The 25,007-nt window shown below is 42.4% G+C and overlaps 2 protein-coding genes across 2 annotated transcripts; both read left to right on the forward strand.

Moving 5' to 3' along the window:
• The first annotated feature begins 271 nt into the window (after positions 1–271).
• Positions 272–11,867, forward strand: fhdc2 (FH2 domain containing 2). Its single transcript, XM_084943502.1, has 12 exons — positions 272–481; positions 1,568–2,113; positions 2,239–2,300; positions 4,558–4,660; positions 4,891–4,976; positions 5,191–5,291; positions 5,606–5,676; positions 5,862–5,969; positions 6,183–6,253; positions 8,703–8,820; positions 8,943–9,107; positions 9,204–11,867. The coding sequence occupies exons 2-12, from the start codon at positions 1,652–1,654 to the stop codon at positions 11,121–11,123; spliced, it is 3,267 nt and encodes a 1,088-aa protein (XP_084799628.1). The 5' UTR covers positions 272–481; positions 1,568–1,651; the 3' UTR covers positions 11,124–11,867.
• A 5,579-nt stretch (positions 11,868–17,446) lies between these two features.
• On the forward strand, positions 17,447–21,171 carry rhogd (ras homolog gene family, member Gd). Its single transcript, XM_084943514.1, has 2 exons — positions 17,447–17,548; positions 18,172–21,171. The coding sequence occupies exon 2, from the start codon at positions 18,201–18,203 to the stop codon at positions 18,774–18,776; it is 576 nt and encodes a 191-aa protein (XP_084799640.1). The 5' UTR covers positions 17,447–17,548; positions 18,172–18,200; the 3' UTR covers positions 18,777–21,171.
• Positions 21,172–25,007: the final 3,836 nt, after the last annotated feature.

Genomic DNA, 25,007 nt, shown 5'->3' on the forward strand with positions numbered 1-25,007 from the left:
TAAGTCCAATAAAAGAAAGATTAAAGTGATATGTGAGGTTAAGGCTTTGAGTTATTGATTTTGTTTAAGATATTAACACCTTATTGAATCCTTTCCAAAACTGTAAGCATTTCATAAATTTATCGCCATTGCAGGATCTGTAAAATCTGAAAGTGGATTAAAGATGATCTAATAAAAACCTCAAAAAACCCTAAATCCGCCCATGGGAAAACTGGGAGGATACAATAAAGGCATATCAGTGTGGGGGGCGTGCGCCTGCGCGTTCGCGTCGTGCAGTGTAGAAGTTTCCCTGCAAGTTTGGAAAGACAAGAGGAGTGCAGCGAGTGGAGTGGCACAAGTTACCGGGACAAAAACGACATAGGAAAAAATGTATATATGTTAAAAAAAAAAAAAAAAATTAAGACCTCGATGTGTCTAGCTGTGGCTCTTGTTGGAGTTTTTTTTAAACAACTTCACTGGAAACTGTGGCCGGAAACTGCAGGTAAGTAAACCTGATTAGGACCAGAATCAGACGCGATAAATAATTGGAACACTGTCGAGCAACATGAGGTGAATGTTTATCCGATTTTTCTTAAGTTAGATCTACGCAAAAATAACAGAGATGAACTACCAGGTTATAAAAAAAAGATTCACTAAATGTCAACAGTAGAAATCTTTTGAAACTTAAAAAATGTTTTTCTTTTTTAAGAGCTTCTTATGAAAAAGTAACGGATGCTATTTCGTTGATATAGAAAAACAAAGCTCACTTTCCATGTAACATTTCATCCTCCCACGAGTTCTTGGGCAACACGATTTGTCAGATAATATTTTCGCTTGTCAAGATGAATATCTCATTAAATGATGGAGACTGAGATTACCGGTTTGTGCAGCGCGCCCGCGCGGCATGCATTGGAACAGACTGGAAATCAAGCGCGTCCGTGAAAAAAGTTTGCCAAACCTTATGATTCGTTTGGAGAACGCGAGAAATGACGAGAAGGTGTGTGTTTTGTGTAAAGATTAAAGCGTTTCGCTTGAACCCAGACTTTTGAAACTTCTGAGTCATTCTCAGTTGCATTACTAATCCTGCTTAAAAACCTGCTGGTGCTAGCGTGTTCAACCCACTTTCAGATGATGCCCTCCCCAAAGTGAAGAAGGAATACGTAAGAAGCTCGCAGAGCATTTATTTCTGGGCTTTGTGGTTAACTGTGCGTCTTACCTCGCCGGTCTCCATATTTTCTAATTAGAAGAGGAAAAGGCGGTGTGGAGGTGTGTGTGTGCGCGCGCGCATTCAGTGAGGTGAAACTGAACAGGATGGGACAAGCTGTTCAAACAGGTCGCAGAGGGGGAAGAGCTCATCCTGCCCAGCTAATGCTTTCCCAAAAAAATGCCTTGAACTTTCATTGAAAGTTGAACTTGGGCTCAGATTTTTAGCTCATACCAGTTGTAAGGCTGAAGTCATGGGAGCTCACTGGCCTAGTTGGAAGCTGACTGACTGGTTTTCAGTTGCAAAACTCTACACCGACTGTTTCTGCTTTCAATAATGTCTGAGATAAGATTTTTTTGTTGTTGTTGCCGCTTTGTTTCCTAGACTGGGGTTATTGCTTGACCTTTGGAGAAGAGATCACTGGAAGAAAGGCAGACTGACCCTCCCTCAAACAGCCCGGCTGCCTCTATGCACATCAACCTGAGTGTGGCCATCAAGGAATCTCGTGCCTTTCATGGAACACAGCCTGCCCTTCCTGCCGCTGCGGAAGTGACGACCATGGAGCTGCGCGCGGCGCTGGTCGCTCCTCCACCGCCTCCTCTAGCACCTCCACCACCGCCGCCGCCTCCTCCCCCGCCTCCCCCCACGGCTTCCACCTCTTCCTCCTCTTCACCTTTAAGCCGGGCGGATAGCGCTCGTCGGAGCCGGCTGAGGAAGCTGAACTGGGAGCGCATCCCCAAAGAGAAGGTTGAGGGAAGAAAGAGCGTGTGGAGTGGGGCGGCCCCAGATGAAGATGAGTTCCCCATAGACCTCCATTCCCTGGATGAGCTGTTTGGTCAGAAGGACAGTAAGCCTCGGGACCGAACCAGCACCCTGAGACGGCGCTCTTCACTACTGCACTGCAGATCCCCTCAGGATAGCTCAGAGGAGGTAAGATCATGTAGATGGTGAGACTGTTTTAAAAAATATTGGGCTCTTTTTTTTTTTTTTTCTTGCTCTCACAATGTGTCCTTTGCTTTTTGTCCTCTTTCTTTTTCTTTTTTTTTTCTAAACAGATCTCCTTATTGGACTCCAAACGCAGTATGAACATTGGAATATTTCTACGTCAGTTCAAGATGTAAGCCTCAGAAATTCTTACTGTTGAAATGTTTCAGTTGGTTCACAGAAAGAACAAAGAGGTCATGGGAAAAAAAACTCATTAAAGAAGCACATATCATAAATAAAACAAAACGGGTCAGAAGGAAAGAAGATAAGGAGCATAGAAATAAGCTACAGAGCAAACATTCATAAAGGCCTTTTTTAAGAAGAGGTTCAAGGGACTCTAATGATGCAGCGAGTCTAATCTCAATAGGCAGACCGTTTTACATAAGGGATTAATTTGGCCTTTTTCAAAGTAATAATTTTAAAAGCAAAGTAGAAGTTATCAGGCAGTCAGAGTGGTTTAACGAGTACAGCAGTAATCTGTTCATATCTCCTAATTGCCACTTATCAGTTTAAGCAGATGTGACGAGAGCTCTGCCTGATACAGGAATCAACCTGTTTACAGCAGCTAAGGGCAAAAAGGATCTAAGTTTGGAGATTTTCTTGTGCATCATAAAAGATATAAGGGCCGTAGAATAACTTCTGGCAGACTGCCTAATATTCTTGTCAATGAACCAACCAATTTTACATCACAGAGGCACCTAAGATTGTTGGCTGTCCCACCTTATATAAGTTGTGGGGGTGTTGTCATTTATTTCCTGTTTCATATCACTTTATCTACTTGATATTCTTTGTGGTTTGGGCTGTCGGCTGGAGAAGTCCTTGTCCATTTTGGTTCAAAGCATATGGTGATTTTTCTTACGTGTGTTGACATCTCAGAGCTTAAACAGTAGCTGAGAAAGTAAATTGTATTGCATGAATAATGTTTTTAGTTGCAGCGCCAACAGCTAGGCCTTTTCTCTGCATTTCATCAAACTGCCACCAGTACTGGAGGCCATTTGAAGTGGGATGCATACAGCGGTGCCCAAGGGAGCAGTTTTTGACTTGAGTTAAACCGGAGAGAGTGGCCATATGTCAAAGGTGGACAGGTGTCCGTGTTAAAGTGCGAAGCCTCGTCAGGAGAGAGGATGTCTGGTGTCAGGGAGGAGGAGGTGGTGTACCCTGAACAGCTGGCTTGGATCTTGAAGGAGGGTGGTAAACAAGCAGCTGGCTTTAGCCTGTCGGCACCTGCCGGTGCCCTTAAAGAGTGTCTAATCTTAAAGCTACCCCCCCCCTTCAGAGAGAGACCCCACTGGTGGCTTGTCATATTCATCTAAAAGCCTGATTAGCATGTTTGCTTGGCTCAAACAAAGCTGCACTTCTTGCAGTGAATGAGAGGTTTCATAGTCATGTATATACATTTGCATACAGTTTAACATCTGAAATGGAATGAAACTAACGAACAATATCTACTTAGCAGAACTACATGTACTTTGAACTGCAGGAGTACGACGTGCCAAGTTTAGGGGTTGTCATGCCTCCAAGAGACTCAATTGAAAACCTTTTCTTTTCTAAACTAGATCTGTTGAGACATGTAGGGGAAGCCATTATGTGAAAAGAGCCTCTTCTGTACACAAACATCTGTCTAGTTGGAAGTTTATTTGCCCTCTGTCTGAAGACAGACAGAGCTACTGCTCAAATGTGGGTGGAGTGTAGACAAAATCAAGTCTTTGTATTATCAGTGTCTTAGTAGCCCCCTTCAATATTATTTCCTTCTTTTATTTAGATTGTTTGGTTTTTCAATGGGTTTTGTTGGAGCAATTAACAAAAGCTCTTTCTGTTTAGAAATAGATGTCCCATGTCCCTTTTTTTTTTTCCCTCATGCACTGCTTTTACATGTTTTTATAGGTTGATCTTTATCCGTTGGTGTTAGACAATAAGATTCGGATGTGACTGCTGAGCCATGAATGAGATGAGTTTGTTTGAGGATAAAGGCTGCAAACTGTAGTTTTAGTGCCTGTGATGTGCTGTAGTGGGACTTGGGGAGAGGCTAATGGGAAAACTGCTGAAATGGAGGACAGATGTGTCACTTGCAGAAAGGAATACAGAGATCAAACACCCAGTCATCTCAGTTTCTGCTCTTTCACCCCGTTGTCCTTCAGCCGTCGTCTATGCATGTCTGCATTTTATTTGCCCAGTGGATATGCTACTTTGCATCGCCAGTGTGGCGCCAACTGACCCTCCCTCCGTGACACTCGGACTGATAAGAACAGGATAAGCCTCTTTTATTGTGCGATCATTGCAAAACCGGAGCTGATTGTGCTCATTTCTTTTGGGTAGCTGTACCTTGACTTGAAAAGAGCATTGCTTGGCAAATGACGTCATGCTGAATTGTGTCTGTTGTGTTTCCGCAGGCCAGCTAAGGAGATAGTTGAGGATATCAGGCAGGGCGCCGGAGGCCGTTACGGAGCGGAGAAGCTCACAGAGCTTTGTAAATTGCTGCCTGACAATGAGGAGGTAAAGCGCCTTTTCTGGCATACAAACGCAACAGTGACAAGCTTCTTCCTCTCCTCCCGCCCTCCTCTAACTCACCATCTGGCTCTGCTTAGAATGATCAAGAGTTAGCCATTACACCATGTTGCATGTGATGTGGTCTGTGTTTCTTAGAGAAGTACCACACTAGGAGATAGTGGAATTGACTGTTAATGGGATGTTGGCAGCTTTACCCAGCCTCTATTCTCTGTCAGGAGTCTCGCCTTAAGAAGTTCAGCGGGGACCGGAGCTGGCTTGGAGAGCCTGATCTTTTCATGCTGCTTTTGGTGGAAGTCCCCAGGTACGCTCTTTATCAACCCCCAGATTTTGGGGTTTTGGTTTGTTTGTTTGTTTGTTTTTTACCAAAAAAAGTATTCCAACAGAATCTAACTCCTATTTTCAAATTGATTTTCACTGATGATCGACTGCTTATTTAACCAGTGCCTGATGTCCCTGTCATCACTCACCACTCTCCACTGATCAATCTGTTCCCCCGTTTTTCCCTCCTTCACCAGTTTTCGCCTTCGTCTGGATGCCATGATCCTGCAGCAAGAGTTTGACCCTGCTGTGGCCTCTCTGTGTGTGGCAGCCAGATGTCTGAGGGAAGCAGCCCGAGGTAAAGTAACAGCAGGGAGTTGTGTACTCCGCCACTATAAAGATCTGGGAACCCTGTTGCCCTTTTTTAAATGCTTGTATTTGCAGAAATCCTAGGAGTCAGGATGCAAATGAGATGACTTATTCTGGATGCTAAATACTTTAAGATTTAGGAGTAACCTGCTGCTAGCAACTTTTTAAAATAAAGGTTTAGTGCAATAGTCAATTTAAGTGTCAGAACAAAGTTGCTGACTTATTTCATGCCCTTCATGTCTGCTTCATTCACACTCCTTCAACCGTGAGGCACAGTATTAAATCTGTCTTTTACGCTCCTAGAACTGCTGAGCTGCCCAGAATTACACTCCATCCTTCGTCTGGTCCTCAAAGCGGGGAACTATATGAACGCAGTGAGTGCTTCTTTATTTCCCTTTCGATTATTTTAATCTGTTTACAGTTACCCAAACGCTAGTGGTCTGGGTTTGTGTTCAGAGGCGCCGCTCAGACTGCGCACCTGGGTTTTGAATCGTTGTTTGTTTAAAGCTGTCACGTGTTGTGCGTGTGTTTTGTTTTGACCTTGTGCGTGTCTTCTCAGGGTGGATATTCAGGAAATGCTGCTGGTTTTCGAATTTCATCGCTGCTGAAGCTGGCGGACACCAAAGCCAACAAGCCAGGCATGAATTTGCTGCATTTTGTTGCTATGGTAAGATCTGAAATGTAGATGCCGTGAAATATAGTACCTATTTTCAGTTGAAGAAATACAGTTGGTGTTGGTTCAATAAAAAAAAAAAAAAAAGTAGTTGAAGGCCCTCAAACCAGATTGCTTTGCAGAGCGTCAGATTTTTCTCACCATTGGTAAATAATGTTTTTCTTCCTTTGAAACAATGGCTGATTAATCATGTGTTTGTCTCCACAGGAAGCTGTGAAAAAAGACCAGAGTTTACTGTCATTTCCCAGCCAACTAGGTCATGTTGGCTCCGCCTCCAGGTCAGTCTTTTTTCCCCCAAATCTATATCCTACTGTTATTTAGTCTGAATGATCATTCTTAGTGACAATAATACCTCAAGCACCCTACTGAAACAACAAAACACCCAGCTGTCAGCAAAAGATGCATGATTGACAGTGGGGTATGATGGCCACTACTTAAGCTGCTGGACATTTTGACCATTTTCTTATTTCAATTGGTGACTACAGCTGGGTGCTAAGAGATGACTATCTTTATGAGACTCTCAATTCCTGCACCCTTGCTCCTGCATTCTTGCTAGAATATTTAAAGGGGACATGTTTTGCTCATTTGCAGATTTTAATTCCTGCTGGTTAGAGTAGTTTAACATGACTCTCAGCTTATAATATCCTTACTTATCTTATGCTAGGCTTTGATGGAGCCACTGAGTTCACACGCCATCATGAAATGAGCCGTTTTAGCTCTCTTCCCCTTCACTTTAAGATAAGGCTCTTCTGGTTGGCTACCCCTGAAAAACTGAAAGTTTGAACAGTGGGTGGCTGGGCAGCTGGGGTGACCATATAGAGGGAAGAGGTGTAGAAGATAGAGGTATAGAAAATGTCTAAGTATTTCCAAGCAGTCTGCAGCCTGAACTCCAAGGTCACAGGAATTACCTGCACAGATTCTGACCTCTGTATATGAAGTTTTGGGCATGTTTATTATGAGCATCCATCATTGTAAGGGGATATATGACGAGAAGGAGGAAAGCATAATAGGTCTTCTTTATGACAAATTCCTACACACTTTCGATCATGTGCAATCATTTATTTCCCGTCTTTAATTATTCACCCTTTGTTGAGACATACAGGGAGTGCAGAATTATTAGGCAAATGAGTATTTTGTCCACATCATCCTCTTCATGCATGTTGTCTTACTCCAAGCTGTATAGGCTTGAAAGCCTACTACCAATTAAGCATATTAGGTGATGTGCATCTCTGTAATGAGAAGGGGTGTGGTCTAATGACATCAACACCCTATATCAGGTGTGCATAATTATTAGGCAACTTCCTTTCCTTTGGCAAAATGGGTCAAAAGAAGGACTTGACAGGCTCAGAAAAGTCAAAAATAGTGAGATATCTTGCAGAGGGATGCAGCAGTCTCAAAATTGCAAAGCTTCTGAAGCGTGATCATCGAACAATCAAGCGTTTCATTCAAAATAGTCAACAGGGTCGCAAGAAGCGTGTGGAAAAACCAAGGCGCAAAATAACTGCCCATGAACTGAGAAAAGTCAAGCGTGCGGCTGCCAAGATGCCACTTGCCACCAGTTTGGCCATATTTCAGAGCTGCAACATCACTGGAGTGCCCAAAAGCACAAGGTGTGCAATACTCAAAGACATGGCCAAGGTAAGAAAGGCTGAAAGACGACCACCACTGAACAAGACACACAAGCTGAAACGTCAAGACTGGGCCAAGAAATATCTCAAGACTGATTTTTCTAAGGTTTTATGGACTGATGAAATGAGAGTGAGTCTTGATGGGCCAGATGGATGGGCCCGTGGCTGGATTGGTAAAGGGCAGAGAGCTCCAGTCCGACTCAGACGCCAGCAAGGTGGAGGTGGAGTACTGGTTTGGGCTGGTATCATCAAAGATGAGCTTGTGGGGCCTTTTCGGGTTGAGGATGGAGTCAAGCTCAACTCCCAGTCCTACTGCCAGTTTCTGGAAGACACCTTCTTCAACCAGTGGTACAGGAAGAAGTCTGCATCCTTCAAGAAAAACATGATTTTCATGCAGGACAATGCTCCATCACACGCGTCCAAGTACTCCACAGCGTGGCTGGCAAGAAAGGGTATAAAAGAAGAAATACTAATGACATGGCCTCCTTGTTCACCTGATCTGAACCCCATTGAGAACCTGTGGTCCATCAGCAAATGTGAGATTTACAAGGAGGGAAAACAGTCCACCTCTCTGAACAGTGTCTGGGAGGCTGTGGTTGCTGCTGCACGCAATGTTGATGGTGAACAGATCAAAACACTGACAGAATCCATGGATGGCAGGCTTTTGAGTGTCCTTGCAAAGAAAGGTGGCTATATTGGTCGCTGATTTGTTTTTGAATGTCAGGAATGTATATTTGTGAATGTGGAGATGTTATATTGGTTTCACTGGTAAAAATCAATAATTGAAATGGGTATATATTTGTTTTTTGTTAAGTTGCCTAATAATTATGCACAGTAATAGTCACCTGCACACACAGATATCCCCCTAAAATAGCTAAAACTAAAAACAAACTAAACACTACTTCCAAAAACATTCAGCTTTGATATTAATGAGTTTTTTGGGTTCATTGAGAACATGGTTGTTGTTCAATAATAAAATTATTCCTCAAAAATACAACTTGCCTAATAATTCTGCACTCCCTGTACAGTTTATACACCTGTTTCTGTTCAGCTCACAAAATAATTGCATGTACGTATTTGTCCTCTCCTCCTTTTGCAGGTTTTGTGAAGAGTCTGTGCTTGATGACTTGGCCAAGTTAAAAAGCAGAGTTGCGGCCCTCAAGGCAAATATACAGACTGATGCAGAGATTCAGAAGCAGACACAGCCTTTCCTGGAGGTGTGCAAAAAATTTGATTTTTAAATGGACTGTCTCCAACTTGAGACAGGTTATCTCAAGTTCAAGATTTGAGGCTTTAATTGAAGGGGTAATGAATATGTTCATGTAAAATGTATCTACAGGTGGCTGAAGAGCGTTTGAAGGAGGCAGAGGACGAGGTGGAGGGTATGAGGATGTCGAGTCAGGCTCTGGTGGAGTTTTTCTGTGAAGATGACAGCACTTTTAAATTGGAGGAGGCTTGCAGGGTCTTTCATTTGTTTTGCCACCGCTTCCAAAGAGCAGTCCAGGTTAGAAGCTGTCGTTAGGAAAATTGTGTCATAGAAACTTTAACTGTATGTTAAAGATGAGTGAGCAACTATCCTTTCTCTCTCATTTTTTCATAGGAAAATGCAGAACGTGAATTGAAAGAACAGAAACGTCTGGAACGCCAACGTGAGATGGCAGAAAAGCGTCGCTCTCTGGCAGTTTGCACTGGGTTAGACCTGAGCCTGAGCCTCGCCAGAGAGCCTCCCAGTCAGGAGAGCCAGGATGAGCTGGAAAAACTCCTAGAGAGGAATCTAAGCTACACTTGGAGCCGTCGTAGTCTTAGAAGCTCTGATTCCCGCAGATACCTCCAACACTCTCACAACGATAGCCATCTCCACAACTCACCCTTCCCTGAGCTGGGCAGCAGCCCGACATCAACCAGTTATCACTCAAACAGCTCCTCTGACCACGAGACCTCTGCTGTTCTCTGCAGCTCTCCAGAGACTGATGGCATGTGTTCCCCCATTGACCAAGGACCCGTCCTGGGCCAAGGGAGCACGGCTCAGCACAGCCAAGAAACAAAATTAAACACTGAAGCAGCAACATTTAGTCATTCTCAGCATGAAAGTGGCTTTGTTGTGAAACAACATGGACCTGAGAGTATTTCTTATCTGAGGCAAAACCAATCCAAGTTAACGGGAACTGAAAAAGAAGTGGATTTTTCACATGAAAACATGGCTTTAGTTAACTGTTCCTATACAGACTCTGCCTCTACTCATAGCAGACCAACCCAGTGTGTTAAAAACAGAACTTCCACTTACAGGCAGAATTTTGGCCTGCCAGTAATGCCCAGTAATCATCCTATTCACTCAAAATCCAACAGCTCTTGTGTCAATGAGGAATTACAACCATCTGTTCATACAAGTGGAATACAGTCTTGTAGTGACAACAGTACTGGGCTCATTAGGTACTCCAGATCTGAGACCAAACTGCAGTCATCTGTCAGCGCTCCAGTGGAGGAGCAGTCGCAGCCACAGACGAGAGACACACCCTCTATTGAACCAAGTGCTGCGACGTGTTTGCCTGATGGAGTTTTAACAAACCGGACAGACACAGATGTGGTGTCCACACCTGGGGAGGAGACTTGGATGCCCTCCAGTCTACCGGAGTTCAGCCAGTCACAGCCAGAGGAGGATCCTGAGTTGCCAAGTACCGAGAGGGAGACGGGGAGGTCATATTCTCATGTCGGTGAAACGCTGGAGTGCCACACTCTGGTGAAAGGCCTTAGATCCTATGACGCCTTGTCACCCCCAGGCTCCCCACTCCCACGACCAACACCAAGCCTTTGCTCCAAGTGGAGGAAAGAAAGGGAGGTTGACCTTCGAGAGGGGTCGACCCCAGCGTCTCCGACATCAAAGGAAGAGGCTCGAACCATGAAGGTCCCTGTACGCAGTGGGATAGGAGCCAAGAGGGGACTTGTATCACGTACAGGCCCTTCCAGTAGCACGGGCATTCCCAGGGTACGCTCTAAAACCGATTCTTCATGTGGAAACCCACCCCCTACAAACTCATCAACTCCTACCCGCCTGGCTACTCCTCGTAGTCTGTCAATGCGTTCATCTCCTATTTCTCGAGTGGCTGAGGTGAAGCGAAGTAACAGCACACGGGAGAGAACTGTAAGTGAGGCGCAGGCTCCGGGGAAGCCCACCCTGGCCCGCAGGACTTCAAACAGATCTGTGCCAGAGAAAGGCTCTGGCAGCACCCAGCCAACTTTCATTAGAGGCACTCCTCTCCGCGTTTCCAAACGCCTCGCCCCAAACTCAGAGTCTCAGGTTCCCTGTCAGCCTAGCACTGCCCACAGCCCATCCTCGGCCACAGCCAAGACCATACGTACGGCTGTCATATCGGCAGCCCGAAATAAAACTGCCAAGACGACAAGCACAAGCCCCACTCCTGCTAGCTCTAAAATCCCAACAGCTTCAAGGATACCTGGACCCAAAATGCCTCGAGGGTCTGCCACCTCCACCACTCCTGCTACTCAGCCCCTGTGGAGGTGATGGACATGAATAAGTGCCTCCTCAAACTTCTCCTGCCTTTACAGTTTTGTGATTGTTTGTTTGAGCTCTTTGTCAGCTGTAGTTCATTAAAAATTGATTTGTGTGACATGCATGTGTAGTCTGAGTGCTCGGTTTCTACATGTGCAATAGGACCATGTGGTGGGAGCATCGGGGATACTTCATCTCTTGTTTCACAGGATAGGGGATTTTCTACAGTCTACCTCTGTTTACATCCATTTGTGTCCTTTGCAGGCAATAGGACAAGAAAACTCTGGCTCCAGTTGTAGAACAGGTTGATACTTAAGTCACAGTAATAAAATGCAACACTCCTCTGTGCCTTGTATGTACCAGTGTGCTGCCAGAAGTGTAATTTGGCAAACCATTTCAGTCTCTTGTATGGAACAAAACACTTTTTTTCTTTTTCTTTTTTTTTAGGAATGCGTCCAAATGTGAATACTGTGACCTCTCTGTTAAGTGATCATGGTGTTCTCAAACTTGGCTGTCTTACAGTCCTAACTGAACTCGGTACAATATTGAACTATTCATCCTGTTGTGGTGCGGCCTCATCATTATGATGCACTTTATAAACTGAAGACGAGGCTGTTGGGGGATTGTTGTTATTATTATTTTGCTTATTTTATATCAAAAGAGTCTAAGTTTATTGAATAGCAGTGGTTGTTATTCGCTGTATCATATGGTTTTGTAAACAACAGAAGATAAATAAAGATAGCGATGTGAAACTGTTATTGTCTGAGAAATGTGCTTGTCAGTATATATTCTTTATTTTTAATTATAAATATATTATGTGTCTGTTCAGTATGTATTTGCTTTCAAGATCCCTCATCTGCATCAGCTGCAGCTCTTGCTGTCTTCATGTCACCCCTCCATTTTTCTCTCCCTCTTGCTACATCTCTTGACACAGTCACCCCCATTCCTGTCAGTGGTTGTAGTCATGGAAATGCTGCAGACGTCCCGGGGAATCTCCTGGCAGAATAGTGGGGTGCAGGGGGTGGGGTGGAGGGTGACTGTGGGTGTAGGGGTCCCAGTGGGAATTCTCCCTTTATAGGCTTCGGTGACGCCAGAACCTCTTGGGAAAGGCAATAAACTGGTGCCTCTTTGTGTTCTCGAGTGTCCGGTTGTTGGTCACCGCTGGCCTTTTAACCTGCCACAGTGTATAAGTGGTGACATCAACAGCAGATCTCCAGGGGTGTAAGACGGAGCAGTCTAAAGTGATCCCTCTTTTTAGCTTCTTTCTGCAGTAATCTGAAAGCACTGGATTAGTGGGAATAATGACTTGTCTGAAGGTGAATATGTGATATATGAGCTTAAAGACTACTGCTCATCAAAGAGGATGAGGTCCAAAAGATACACAACAGGGTCTTTTATGGTCTGTTTGTATGCAGAGAAATTTAAGTCTGCAGACCTCTTTTTAAATGGGCAAATGCAGGTACAGCCTTCCTCATTTGCAGTTAGACTGATTGAAAGTGCAATATGGGAAGATTTTCGGGTCTATTTTTAGAATGAGAGGCCTATATTGGAAAAGTTTGGTCAAGAGTGACAATGTGAAAGTGAATCGTTGTTTGCCTCTATGTTCTGTCACAGACTCGCTACTTCTCCTGGGTGTAGCTACACAAACCTGCTCTTTAATCATTTGCCAACCAACTTTCTTTATAAAAGCACTTTAGAAAACATCAATCACTGGCCAAAGTGCTGAACATAGAAATAAAAATACATCAGGATAAAATCAAAAAAAAATCTGACATATGGAATCAAAAGAAACCAAAAATAACAAGGTGACACAAGACAGTGAAATATTTGACTTGATATTCTGTAGCCACGGAGACAGGATTAGCATAAATTAGAAGTTTAGATTTCTATGGTGTCATCACAGCATTATTTAAAGAGGGCATATCATAGTTCCAACTAGACAACTTACAAAAGTCAAAATGTCAACAGTGAGTTTACTGCAAAGAGAAAATATCTGAAGAAATGTCAAAATGTCTTTTAAATCTTGGCCAACCGTTACTGCTCCACGTGCTGTGAGTGGTGGTAATAATCTAGGTGGGATAAGTCTACCTGCTTGATTTTTTTGTTTTGTTTACTTTAACATTAACATCACATTAACAAACTGATATTTTTTTCAAACCACAGAAGGCCACACTGAGCCCTGGTTCTTCAGAATAGAGGACAGGAAGCCAGATGGACAATTCAAAAGCAGCACGAGGAAAGACTGCACTGAGGACAAGTGTAAGTAAGACATTCAGAGATATTTACTTTTGTTTTATTGTTGTTGATCAGCTCTGAGCCCCTGTGTAGAGTTCAGAGGTCTAATTGCTTTTTGTTTTTGCAGCTGCTTTCACAAAGAAGAGTGGCAAACATAAATCTAGCCACAATGAAACTGAGGAGCCACTCGATGAAAAGAGCAAAACATCTAGCTCAAAGGAGGAGTCCAGCCGCTCCATTTACAAGACTGATGTCCCCTTACCCAGCACATACAACAGTCATAGGCTAGGTAAAAATATGTTGAAATCCCATATGCAATGACAGAGCCCCTTTCCAGCTAGTAAAAGGGCTGTTTTTCTCCCAAACTCTCCAAGCTTAGCTGGTATTCATCTGATAATTAGTAGGGACATTCTAACAAAGCCTGTATAAATGTGTAGATAAACTAAGCCAATGTTGGCTGTTTTCCATGCAATAATCAAGACCCCCATGTCTGTTTTGTGTCTCTGTAGAGGATTTTGAATCAAAATATGAAGAGCTGGATCTGCTGGGTGGAGGAGGTTACGGGACTGTCTACTTTGGAAAACACAAAGAAGATAATGTCCGAGTATGACTTGTTATATGTGTAGCTCACAGTTCTTCTAGTAAATCCTGTGCACTGTGTGCTTTTTCTAAACCACATTTTCTCTGTAATGCAGGTTGTTATAAAACATGTTTTTCAGAATCGTGTCGATCGCCTACCAATGGTAAGTGATGTTTGTCCTTTCCCTTGACACTTTTGCTTTTTGTTTTGGAAAGTTTGTGTTGAGAAACACGAATATTTCACAGCATGTCAAGAAAATGTCTTACCTGAACACATTGCGCATATTATTCATTGTTTGAACACTGACCTAAATTTTCTCTGGTTCTAAAGCTTCTTAATAGTAAAATGACCAAAGTTCCCGTGGAAGTGGCATTGCTGATGAAAGTTGGGGCAGGACCACAGAATACAAGCAGCAAGTCACTGCTCCAGTACTACTGGAGTGGTTTGACTCAGTAAATGAACTTATTATGGTCTTTGAAAGACAGAAAAAAAAACATCGATTTGGATGTGTATCTGCAATGCAGAAACAGGTTTCTGCATGAGAGTGAGGTTAAGGTAAGTGAGTGGTAGGAAGGAAATACAGTATCTCACAAAAGTGAATACACCACTCACATTTTTGTAAGTATTTTGTTCTATCTTTTCATGGGACAACATTGAAGATATGACACTTTCATACAATATAAACAGTGTACAGCTTGTAAAACAGTGTAAATTTGGTGTCCCCTCTAAATAACTCAATGTACAGCCATTAATGTCTAAACCACTTGCAACAAAAGTGAGAACACCCCTTCAGATACTGGGCCACAGGGCAGTACTCCAACATGATAACAACCCCAAAACTCTCCCAAAAAGACCAGTGCCTTGCTAAATAAACTGAGGGTAAAGGTACTTGACTGGCCAACCGTGTCTCCAGACTTAAATCCTGTAGGGCAAATGGAAGGTGGAGGAGCGCAAGGTCTCTTACATCCACCGGCTCCCTGATGTCATCATGGAGGAGTGGACGAGGAGTCTAGTGGCACGCTGTGAAGCTCTAGAGAACTCCATGGTCAACAGAGTTAAGGCAGTGTTGGAAAATAATAACAAAATATTAACACTTCGGGCACAATTTGGACATTTTCATCTAGGGGGTACTCACTTTTGTTGCCAGCGGTTCAGACGTTAATGGCTGTATGTTGAGTTATGTTGAGGTGACAGCAAATTTACACTGTTATACAAGCTCTACACTGACTACTTTACATTGTATCAAAGTGCCAAATCTTCAATGTTGTCCCATGAAAAGATGGAATAAAATATTTACAAAATGTGAGGGGTCTACTAACTTTTGTGAGATAATATATATAGCAATCTTTCATGGATAATGCAAAGCTTGTGGCTTGAACATACCTTTTTCTTTGTCAGAATATAATGAGAAAGCTGGTAGATGCAGCAATTGAGATGCATTCCATGGGTGTATTTCATCGGGACATTAAGGCAAACAACATTGTGATTGAAGTATCAGCTGATCTTTCAACGTACCGACAAGTGAAATACATTGAGCCACTTTTACTCCAGAAGCAGTCACTCGAAGTAGAAGTGGTAGGTTATCAGTCCCAGTGTTCAAATGTCCTGGACTGTCCATGCATCTTGTGTCCATGTGAATTCCTCACCATTATTAATATTTCTCTGGATTTCAGAGACAACTCTGGACTTGTATGAATCCAACGCGAATACAGCAGACTGCATCACAGTTTTGCAGCTAGGCACTGTGATGGATAAGCTGTTGCACTACATCCTCCCAGACACCTCCACCAAATCGAAATCTAGGACATGTAGCGACATTTCAGACGGTAAGCCGGATGTTAATTCCCCAACCTGTTGCAATTTGCGTTTGAAGTGAAAATGTTGTTTTCTGTGTATCTTTGCCTTTGTCTGTATCGATCATCCACATGTAAATTTACAGGAACACAAAAATGTGACACCTCTATTTTATTTCGGTAAAGACTGCAAGGATTTTCTGTCAGGTTCTCTGAACCAGATCCATAAAGACCGCCTAACCCTGGAGGAACTTAAAAATCATCCTTGGCTCAACTGACGTCTCTACTCTGACAAATACAGGGTCATGGAGCAGAAGCTCCAACAGAGAAGTATTTGTTAAAATTAAATAGCCATGTTGTAATTCTGTGCATTTCATTACCAGAATAAACTGATTCACAAGCAAATTATTTGATTCCTTGGATTAGCCTTTAACCCTTGGGGTACATTTTCCTATACCATCATATGTTTCTGAGGTTTACAGTTCTTTGTGGACCAAACCAGCTAAATTCTACAGTTTATAAGCACATATATGTATGTTGTATTTTCTTTTGTGTTAATACAATTTATTAACAAATAAAAGCATGGATGCAATACAAGATACAATTCAAAATGTATAAAACAATAACATAAAAAATAAACATCTCAAACTGTGTTGAAAGTCAAAAAGAAGAGGCTGGTCTTGAGAGCGGAATAAAAAAATGGGCAGTGAAGAAGCCCGGTAACGAATTCCACAATTCACCATGATGAGAGGAAAGCATTGGTAACCGTTTCTCTCCAGGAGGACTAAGAAAATGTTTGACTAAAGCGTGAACAACATAATCACAATAATTTGATTCCTTTTATCACTGAGCCACATTACATATACAATCATATTGCTGTGTATCTAAGCGATTTACTGTTCTTTGTGTATTATGCCAGCTACATTCTACAATTTATAAGCAGATGTTGCATAGAGTTAATTATCCTGTCTTTCTGCATCTGTGAGAGGACAAATCATCACACATCGGCTTGGGCAAGGTACACTAGCTGTACCTTCTTGCTCTGAAGCCACAATGCCAATGCATCCCTGTGTATAGCAATTTAACCCCTTCTACTCTCTGCCCCACATTGGCTTAACTTCTGTATACTTACATAGATGTCACAAACATCCTGAGGCTGATCCTGCATTAAGTTAAATATGTGAACGCTGCTGCTTCCCCTGTGGGATAGACTCCAGCCCCCCTTCCACAAGCCTGAATTTGATAAGGACAAGAAAACAGATGGATGGAATATTAAATAGACACATTTTAAGAAAGAGGTTCTCTAATGTGAATATTAACAAGAATAAACTGACCACATTAAGCACTTGTGTTTCCATTTAGGTTTTTAATTATTATTATTATTATCATTATTATTATTATTATTATTGCATTAATGAGACATACTACAGCATATTTTAAAGGAGGGCTAGTTTAGCACTTGAAAAGTTGACTTAGCATTTAGTTACTATGTCAAATATTGGTAATGTAGTAAAATAAAACTGTTAGAAAAGTGTCCTAAAAATACACAATTTAAGTAAAAAGTGATTTGGTTAATGTGAGTGTACAACTCACCTCGTCTTGTTCTTACTTTTCTCTTTGGCTCCGCATATTTTTCGGCTACATGAGTGCAACGTCATGACAATAGCTTTACACCGCCATCTAGTGTTATGCAAACGACTGACTCAAAATAGAACTACAATTACCAGCTTGCATTACTTCCCTACGTCGGTTTTTACGTGACGGACAGCTCCCCGGATGCGGCTGTGATTGACTATACCAGGCAAAAAGAGATCGAAAGCCAAGTGGCGGTAAGTCATGAAAACCGTTATATTTCTTTCGTACAGCCCGAAACTACTTCTGAAGTATATACAAAAATTGAACAGGAATTTTGAGAAGCTGGTGGGGCAATAACTGGTCCTAAACATATCTTTTTGAGAAAGTGACTTGTAAATCAAGTTTCAGCTTGTTTGCTAACTAGCTAGCTCGCTAGCCACCAAATTCGCTAGTTCCTTAGCTCGATGCTAGTAAGAGAGTAGCTATATGCTAGGGGAACGCCTAGTATTAAAAGTGAACAGCAGTAAAGTGGGTAAAGTGTAAACAACCGGTAAAAAGTGCCTCTCGTTTTCCATTCACACCCCGGCCTCTCCTGGACAACAACTTTTATAAAGTTTGTTAATTAGGGAGCATCTGGAATTGGAGCGTACCTATGTAACGGTGATGAACGCTACGTCGATTAGTTAACGACGGGGACAGTTAGCTCAGTTGCTAACTGGGTGAAAAGCTGTACTGCTAATAAAACGGATATCTTGTGTTATGATACCTTCACCGGTTAACGATCATGCGGGGAATGAAATCGCATGTTTATCACTACACAGTATGTGTATGTGTTGCTGTTAGCAGTTATTCAGGTGCTTTTCCCCCCTGTTGCCAGGTGCTGCAGCCCCAGTGGTCGTAGGCAGGATGCAGACCATAAAGTGTGTGGTGGTGGGTGACGGGGCAGTGGGTAAAACCTGCCTGCTCATCTCTTATACAACCAATGCCTTTCCTGAAGAGTACATTCCCACAGTGTTTGACAACTACAGCGCTCAGATGAGTGTGGATGGCCGCACTGTCAGCCTCAACCTGTGGGACACGGCAGGCCAAGAGGAGTATGACCGCTTGCGCACTCTGTCCTATCCCCAAACCAATGTGTTCATTATATGCTTTTCCATCGGCAGCCCCTCCTCACACGCCAATGTCAGGCACAAGTGGCACCCTGAGGTGTCTCACCACTGCCCAAATGTGCCCATCCTGCTGGTAGGCACCAAGAAGGACCTAAGAAGTGACGCAGAAACGGTGAAGAAGTTAAAGGAGCAGGGCCTGGTCCCTACAACCCAGCAGCAGGGCAATGCCCTGGCCAAGCAGATTGGGGCTGTTAAATACATGGAGTGTTCTGCACTGCTGCAGGATGGGGTCAAGGAGGTGTTTTCTGAAGCTGTGAGGGCAGTGTTGTATCCAGTCACGAAAAAGAAAAAAGAAAAGTGTGTGCTTTTGTAATGAATGGTTCCCAGATTTGGACTGTGGAGAGGGGATGGTGGAGATCCACGGATGCAAAGGGAAGGCTGAGGAACAAAGGTCACCAATCGGCTGTCTCCGTATCACCTCTGGCAGTTTTCAGCTCCTCTGTTACTCCTCTCTTCCTTCTTCATCGCCAGGAGGATCTCACCGTGTTGCCATCATCACCAAAGTGACCATGCCTTAATGAGAGCGACTGACCGTTTCTCCTCTATTTTTCTTGCATTTTAACTTTTGATATTTACACGTTTCATTTTACATCTGTTCTACATTTTTAGCTTCTCTGCTTTGCCTTATAAAATGCTGATAATGGTTGCCACAAGCCATAATAACATCTAAACCAACAAACCAACCAAGCTACCCTGTTTGACTGGAGAGAAGAGATCTGCCTTTGTTCAGGTGGAGAACTAATGACTACCTCAAATTCTCACCTAGGTTGCATCTCATGAGTCTCAAGCAAGGTTACCATCAAGATGCTTTGACTTTGACTATTTAGACGTAATGAACAGCCAAGTAGAAGGTGAACAAGTTTTAATTTCAAGCAGCTTGAGCCCAGACATGGTTTGATGACTCCTGGGCAAATGCCAGTAGCCCTTAAACCAAATGCACAGATTAAAGGTTAAATTCCCTTATTACAATTCCCTTGTGCTCAGTCTGGTGTGTTAGAGCTGTTGGCAGGCTGCCCCTTTAGCCTCTCGCACTGCTCTTTCACTTCTCCACACGGAAGAACCAGTAGGTCTTTGAAGATAAGCCAGATCCATTAAAAGCAGCACACCATTTGTCCTCTTCAGTAATGGAGGAGCAGGTGTAATAAAGACTCAGCCAAATTAACTGATGCTGGTACAGGATTTTTGGAGCTGACGCAGTCAGGAAGTCAGGTTGTCCTGAAGCTTCTCTGTCTACTTATTAACTGTTGAAGCTCACACCGAGTGCCATTTAAAAACATGCCTAAGAATTTCTCTCTGATAGGGTGGTGGTCAAGGAGGCTGTATTTTGTCTAATTATAGTGAATTTACTCTGTAAATGATTTTTTTTTTCCATAAATGTTTTTTAACCTACAAGTACGGCCAAAGGTAAATGTTTTTGTAATAGTCTGTTTATTTGATCAGTAAGAGGTATGTGTGTTGTAGTTAATATTTCAATTTGATAAACCAGAACTCCATATTTCTTTTCAGTTTCATTATTGTCTTCCACTGAAATTCATCAACTATGACACCGCTTAACTGAATCAGTATAGCAATATGTTTTAACTGGCTTACGTTGGCTATATACTTGTAATTCGCTATTGTCTTGGTTTCATCATAGAAGAAGAACCGTGATGGCTCCCTTTTTAATCATGTAATAGAAGTTTTTGTACAATATGAAAGGAGCCTTTATTTTTTTGGTTAGGTGCCTTATCTAAACCAAAGACAATAGCAGTCTTCTTTGTCAAACCCAAAGCTTCTCATCGTAGCTCTGAAAGTGCCACAAGACGTTTAAGCACAGGTCCCACCCAACTCAAGAGTTTTATTTTTGTGAATTTTCAGAAGCCCTCTGCCTTACTTCCTGCCAGTAAATACACTCATCTTGCAGACTTTTTTTTTTTAAAGACACAGGTGCTAAACTGACATCTTGTGCAGCAAGTCTTTGCATTTGTGAAACGAAGCTCTTGAGTTCCACACTTCTTAACAGATTGCGGTTCCCTGCATTGCATGGTGGAATAAGGCACAAGCGGAACTTGCACATATGGTTAGCAAAAAGGTGTGTAGGTGGAACGTGCTTTGTCACATCTGAAGATTTTTATACGTTTTTGTAAAATAGTTTTTGTAATGACTAGCTGCTCTTTTTATTTTTTATTTTTTGCTTACAGCTGGCAGCAAATATAGAAACCCTTTTTTACTATAGTTATTTTCATGTACACCTTTGAGCGGGTATATAATAAGTCAGCCTAGATTGTGGCCGGTGTAAAGTCTAGAATAACTGAAGTGCAAACCGAGCAAGAGGTTTTTGTGATAACAGTGATGCGGTTTGACATCTGCCAGAAGATGTGTGAACATTTCCCAGATAGGTTTGTGGAGAGTTGAATGTAAGTGCACGTTATGTTAAAAACTGTCATCTGTGGTGAGCTCGTTTTTTTTTTTCTTTCCATGTCCCAAATTCACTTAGATGATGCTGTTAAAGTGGAACATACACCTGTGGGCTCTGTGTCTGTGTCCTGGAGCTGTATGCTACCGTGTGCGTGGTACTACGCTTTTACACTGGGAACTTGATTTGTAGAAATCTGTAATTGTTTTATAAATAACAAAAGCATATTTGTATAAATGAACTAACAGTGAAATGATTTTTAAATTATGCCAAATAAAACGGTGGTTTAAACCATTTAATTTTTTTTCTTAAACCCATGACTGTCTTCATCTGATTTGGTTCCTTGCTGTTTTGCTGTAGCATTGCATGCAATCAGTGCAGATCTTTGCAGCTAGAGGGATGTAATGCAAGAAGAAACTCGTGCTGAAGTGCAGAACAAACTAGAGTAACACATTTACACACGCTTACAGCTCAGGAAACCACATTATGTTCCTGTAGCACACATACTGTAACGCTATCTTTCATGTTAATGCTACAGTTACAGAGTCCAAACACTAGATGGACACAGCCCTCCAGCTCAGTTGCTTATTATCCAGAATGAGCACTAGTCTTCAAAGATTGTTTTTTCTTTCTTTTCTCTCCCCCCCCCCCACCTCTTCTGTACATTTGAAGTTAATGGTCTATACCATCTGGTTTCCAGGCCATCATTCAACTTAGCCGACACACACAAGTTCAATCAGTTTCTGGGGTTTAAGAATTCAGTGCGCTCCTTACTCTGAAAAATTCCTTTGACCTTTATGGTTGGTGGATGTGACAAATGACGGATGTGTTAAACGCTACCAAAGGCTTGTTACAGCATCACTGCAGCAGCATTTAGAGCCCGTTTCCTCTGTGGTCTGTCTACAAGTGCTTTACAAGGAAGACTGTGCTGAATGTATATTTACAGCTTGTGTAAGTTGTGCTCTGTTAGTAAACTCCCAATATGAACCTTAAAGGCAAAAAATAATGCCTGGAGGCCATGAATGAGCAAATATGATGATGAAGGATAAGCATGTTTCTTTCTGCAACATGCAGGCAGATTAATAAAACATGGGTGGGTTATGGTGATCCACTGTAAACCGAGTGGACTGCAAAAGGACTCTGATTTGAGCCTCCTCACAGTTCTATATATGTAAACGAGGTAGCTGACTTTACTGCTGATAAATTCACTGGAATTTAAAGTTATTCGAAGCTGGATTAAAAACATCTGAGTTGTGTTGTCAAAGAATCAAGACCTTGAAACCAAAGCTTCAGACTTATTAACAGTTAGCTGCAGTGGGCACGACTTTTTCAGGGTGAAGCCCCAAATTTGTGTGCTGGATTAACCATTGAGTGAGAAAGTGAATAAAAGAACGCAAACATGAGCACTACCAAAATTTTAAAATGTTGAATTTATGATCTATGTGTTTGGAGACTCTAGCTGCAGTGCAACTAGCTGAAAAGTTATAGTGTACAATGTTATGGAAGTTCAGAAACAGCTGACGCGTATTTTGCTGCCCTAGTGCATTCTGGGAGTCGTTTCTTACCACCAGCTTCATTCACACTATGCACCAATCAATTGAAAATAACACTTTATTGTTTAATAGTCCAACATTAATATGAATATTTCCAATCTGTTTTTATTAAATGGAGATTCAGTTTACAGTCTGTTGTAAATAAGGTGAGTGTAGTTTTCTTTTTTGCGTGCTGCGCAGTCAGAAAACCGTTTGAACGCAGGAGCAGAAGGTGAGATTTTTCTGTTCCATCTCTGCCTGTTTGATAGAAATGTGCAGCTGAGGGTGAGCCAACCAACTGATATCCACTCTGTGAATCATCAGTGTGTAGCGAGTGGGAGTGATGGCCCCCGTCGGGACCTTGATCTCAGCTCCGTCTATCGGCCCTCAATCTCCCCTGTTCCTTTCCTCCCTCACACTGTCCGTTTGATGATGTTCTGACTAAAGCCAAAAGGGCCGAGCAGCACTATTCAGTCAAGGAACTTGGGAGATTCCTCCTCTTTTCCTTGTCTAAAGATGAAAAAGCAAAAAGCCTTGATCTAACAGACAGCCTGCAGCTACAGCGAGACTGAGAAAGCTGCAGTTCTGCATTCAAATCAAACTGTTCCAGCAGAAGGAGAGGCAGAATGAGATTGCAAAGGAACACAGAGGGGAGTGAAGGCCGATGGCTGTGTTCGCAACAAAACAGGGCTCAGAGCGGAGGAGAAGGAGTGCTGTGTCAGTTATGGAACGATGGCAGCTGTACAGTAAATAACACCTGAAAACTGGAGGTTGCGGACAAACGAAGGAGCAAGATAACCTGAATTTTTCTACCATAATGAAGCGCTGTCAGTTTTAGAATAATTGTTGACAGCAGAAGATGGATAACACACAACCAGCAGCTGGTTATCTTAGCACAAAATGAAGAACAGTATCAAGGGTAACAAAATTGACTCATCAGCACTTCTGAATCTCTGGTACTGCAGAATTAATGGGGCCCAGTTAAATTCAGTTTTGTGGGTTTTTCTTCTGGAAATTTTAAGTGTTTTCAGTTCAGGTACAGTCCCATTTTACTAAGCCACTTAACATCATACGCTTAGATTTCAGGCATGAAGCGAGCAGCATCAGAAGTCTCCTCTCCAATAACCTTCAGCCACCTCAACCACACACATATAAACACACGTGTAAGATGTGTTTGTTGTCATGTGGTTTCACTACGTTTCTAAAGTCTAGATATCCCCTCTCAGCTAAATATGACACCACAAAACAAAAATAGAAACAGCTATGAGGCGAAAGCTGAAGATGAAAAATGCCAGAGTCTGCTAAGGAATGAGTGACGTCTATGTAAATTCGCTGGCCACTTTATTAGGTACAAGGTTGGCTATAATGACATCACGCAGTTGGTGCAGATTTGTCAGCTGAACATCCATGATGTGAATCTCCCGTTCCACCACATCCCAGAGGTGCTCTGTTGGATTGAGATGTGGTGACTGTGGTTCTTGTTTTGAGCAGGTATTAGGAGACGGGTACCCTGCAGTCATAAAGGGGTGGAAGTGGTAGATAATGATGCTCAGATAGGCCTCGGTGTTTAAATTAGACTCAGTTGAGCGGAAAGCATACTAATAGAATATCCTCCAAGCTATTATTCCGCCAGCAGCATGAATTGTTTATACAAGGCAGGATGGATCCATGCTTTCATGTTGCTTGCTCCAGACCAGGTAACAGTCTTCTGTGACCCTGTGTGAACTGTAGCCTTGGTTTCTTGTTCTTAGTTGACAGGAATGGCCTTTGGTATGGTCTTTTGCTGCTGTTTGCCATCTGCTATTGCCTTCCTATCAGCTCGTAGCAGTCTGGCCATTTTCCTCCATCATAACCAGAACTGCCCCTTACTGGATATTGTCTCTTATTAAAGTCATTCTCAATAAAGCCTAGAAATTGGGGTGTTAGTGTTTCTGTCCATCTGGCATGAACAACTATGCCATGTTCAAAGTCACTTTAATCACCTTACTTCCTCATTTTGATTCTTATTTTGAATTTCAGCAGGTTGTCTATGTGCCTAAATGCCCTGAGATGCTTCCATGTAATTGGCTCATTAGATATTTGCATAAAGGAGCAGTTAATAAAGTGGTCAGTGAGTGTATATAACACGCCGAAGAGATTTTGAGGTGGTGTCAGTTTCCCAGCATTTTAAATCGTTATTCTTAGCTAAACTTTATTTTTAGCATACAGACGTGACACTGATACTGACATTCTTAGGTAACAGTCACCAACAAAACAAATAAGCATGTTTTCCAGCAAATTTGAACTATTTCTTTTAACATGCAGTTCATTTTTATTTATTTATTTTTTAAATCAGTGTTCCTCACAACTCAGAACGAGCTTAAATGAAGGCCTGCAGGCGCTGAGCTCTTTTGAGAGCATAAAAAGAGGCACGAGCAGAGGAGCAGAACAGAGGAAAGAAAAGAATAGACACCCAGGTCTATTCAAGTATTAATTATGTTGGTTTGCAGCTTAGAGGTTGAGAACTGACTGCATGTGAATTGCTAAAGTAACAGCCTGGGAACAGAAAGTCCTCACGTGCTCTCCTCACTTTTTTTTTTTTTTTTGTGTGCTCAGACTGCTCTTCTGGGGAGGCTTC

This window comes from Perissodus microlepis, chromosome 2 (assembly GCF_051167445.1).
Source record: "Perissodus microlepis isolate ML-2025 ecotype Zambia chromosome 2, ASM5116744v1, whole genome shotgun sequence".
Taxonomy (NCBI): Eukaryota; Metazoa; Chordata; class Actinopteri; order Cichliformes; family Cichlidae; genus Perissodus; species Perissodus microlepis.

Excerpts from the sequence above, each read along its gene's own strand:
- fhdc2 (XM_084943502.1), top strand. The coding sequence starts at position 1,652 with ATGCACATCAACCTGAGTGTGGCCATCAAGGAATCTCGTGCCTTTCAT. Across the intron at positions 4,661-4,890 it reads TGCTGCCTGACAATGAGGAG|GAGTCTCGCCTTAAGAAGTT; the intron begins GTAAAGCGCCTT and ends ATTCTCTGTCAG. Across the intron at positions 5,970-6,182 it reads TGCTGCATTTTGTTGCTATG|GAAGCTGTGAAAAAAGACCA; the intron begins GTAAGATCTGAA and ends TTGTCTCCACAG.
- rhogd (XM_084943514.1), top strand. The coding sequence starts at position 18,201 with ATGCAGACCATAAAGTGTGTGGTGGTGGGTGACGGGGCAGTGGGTAAA.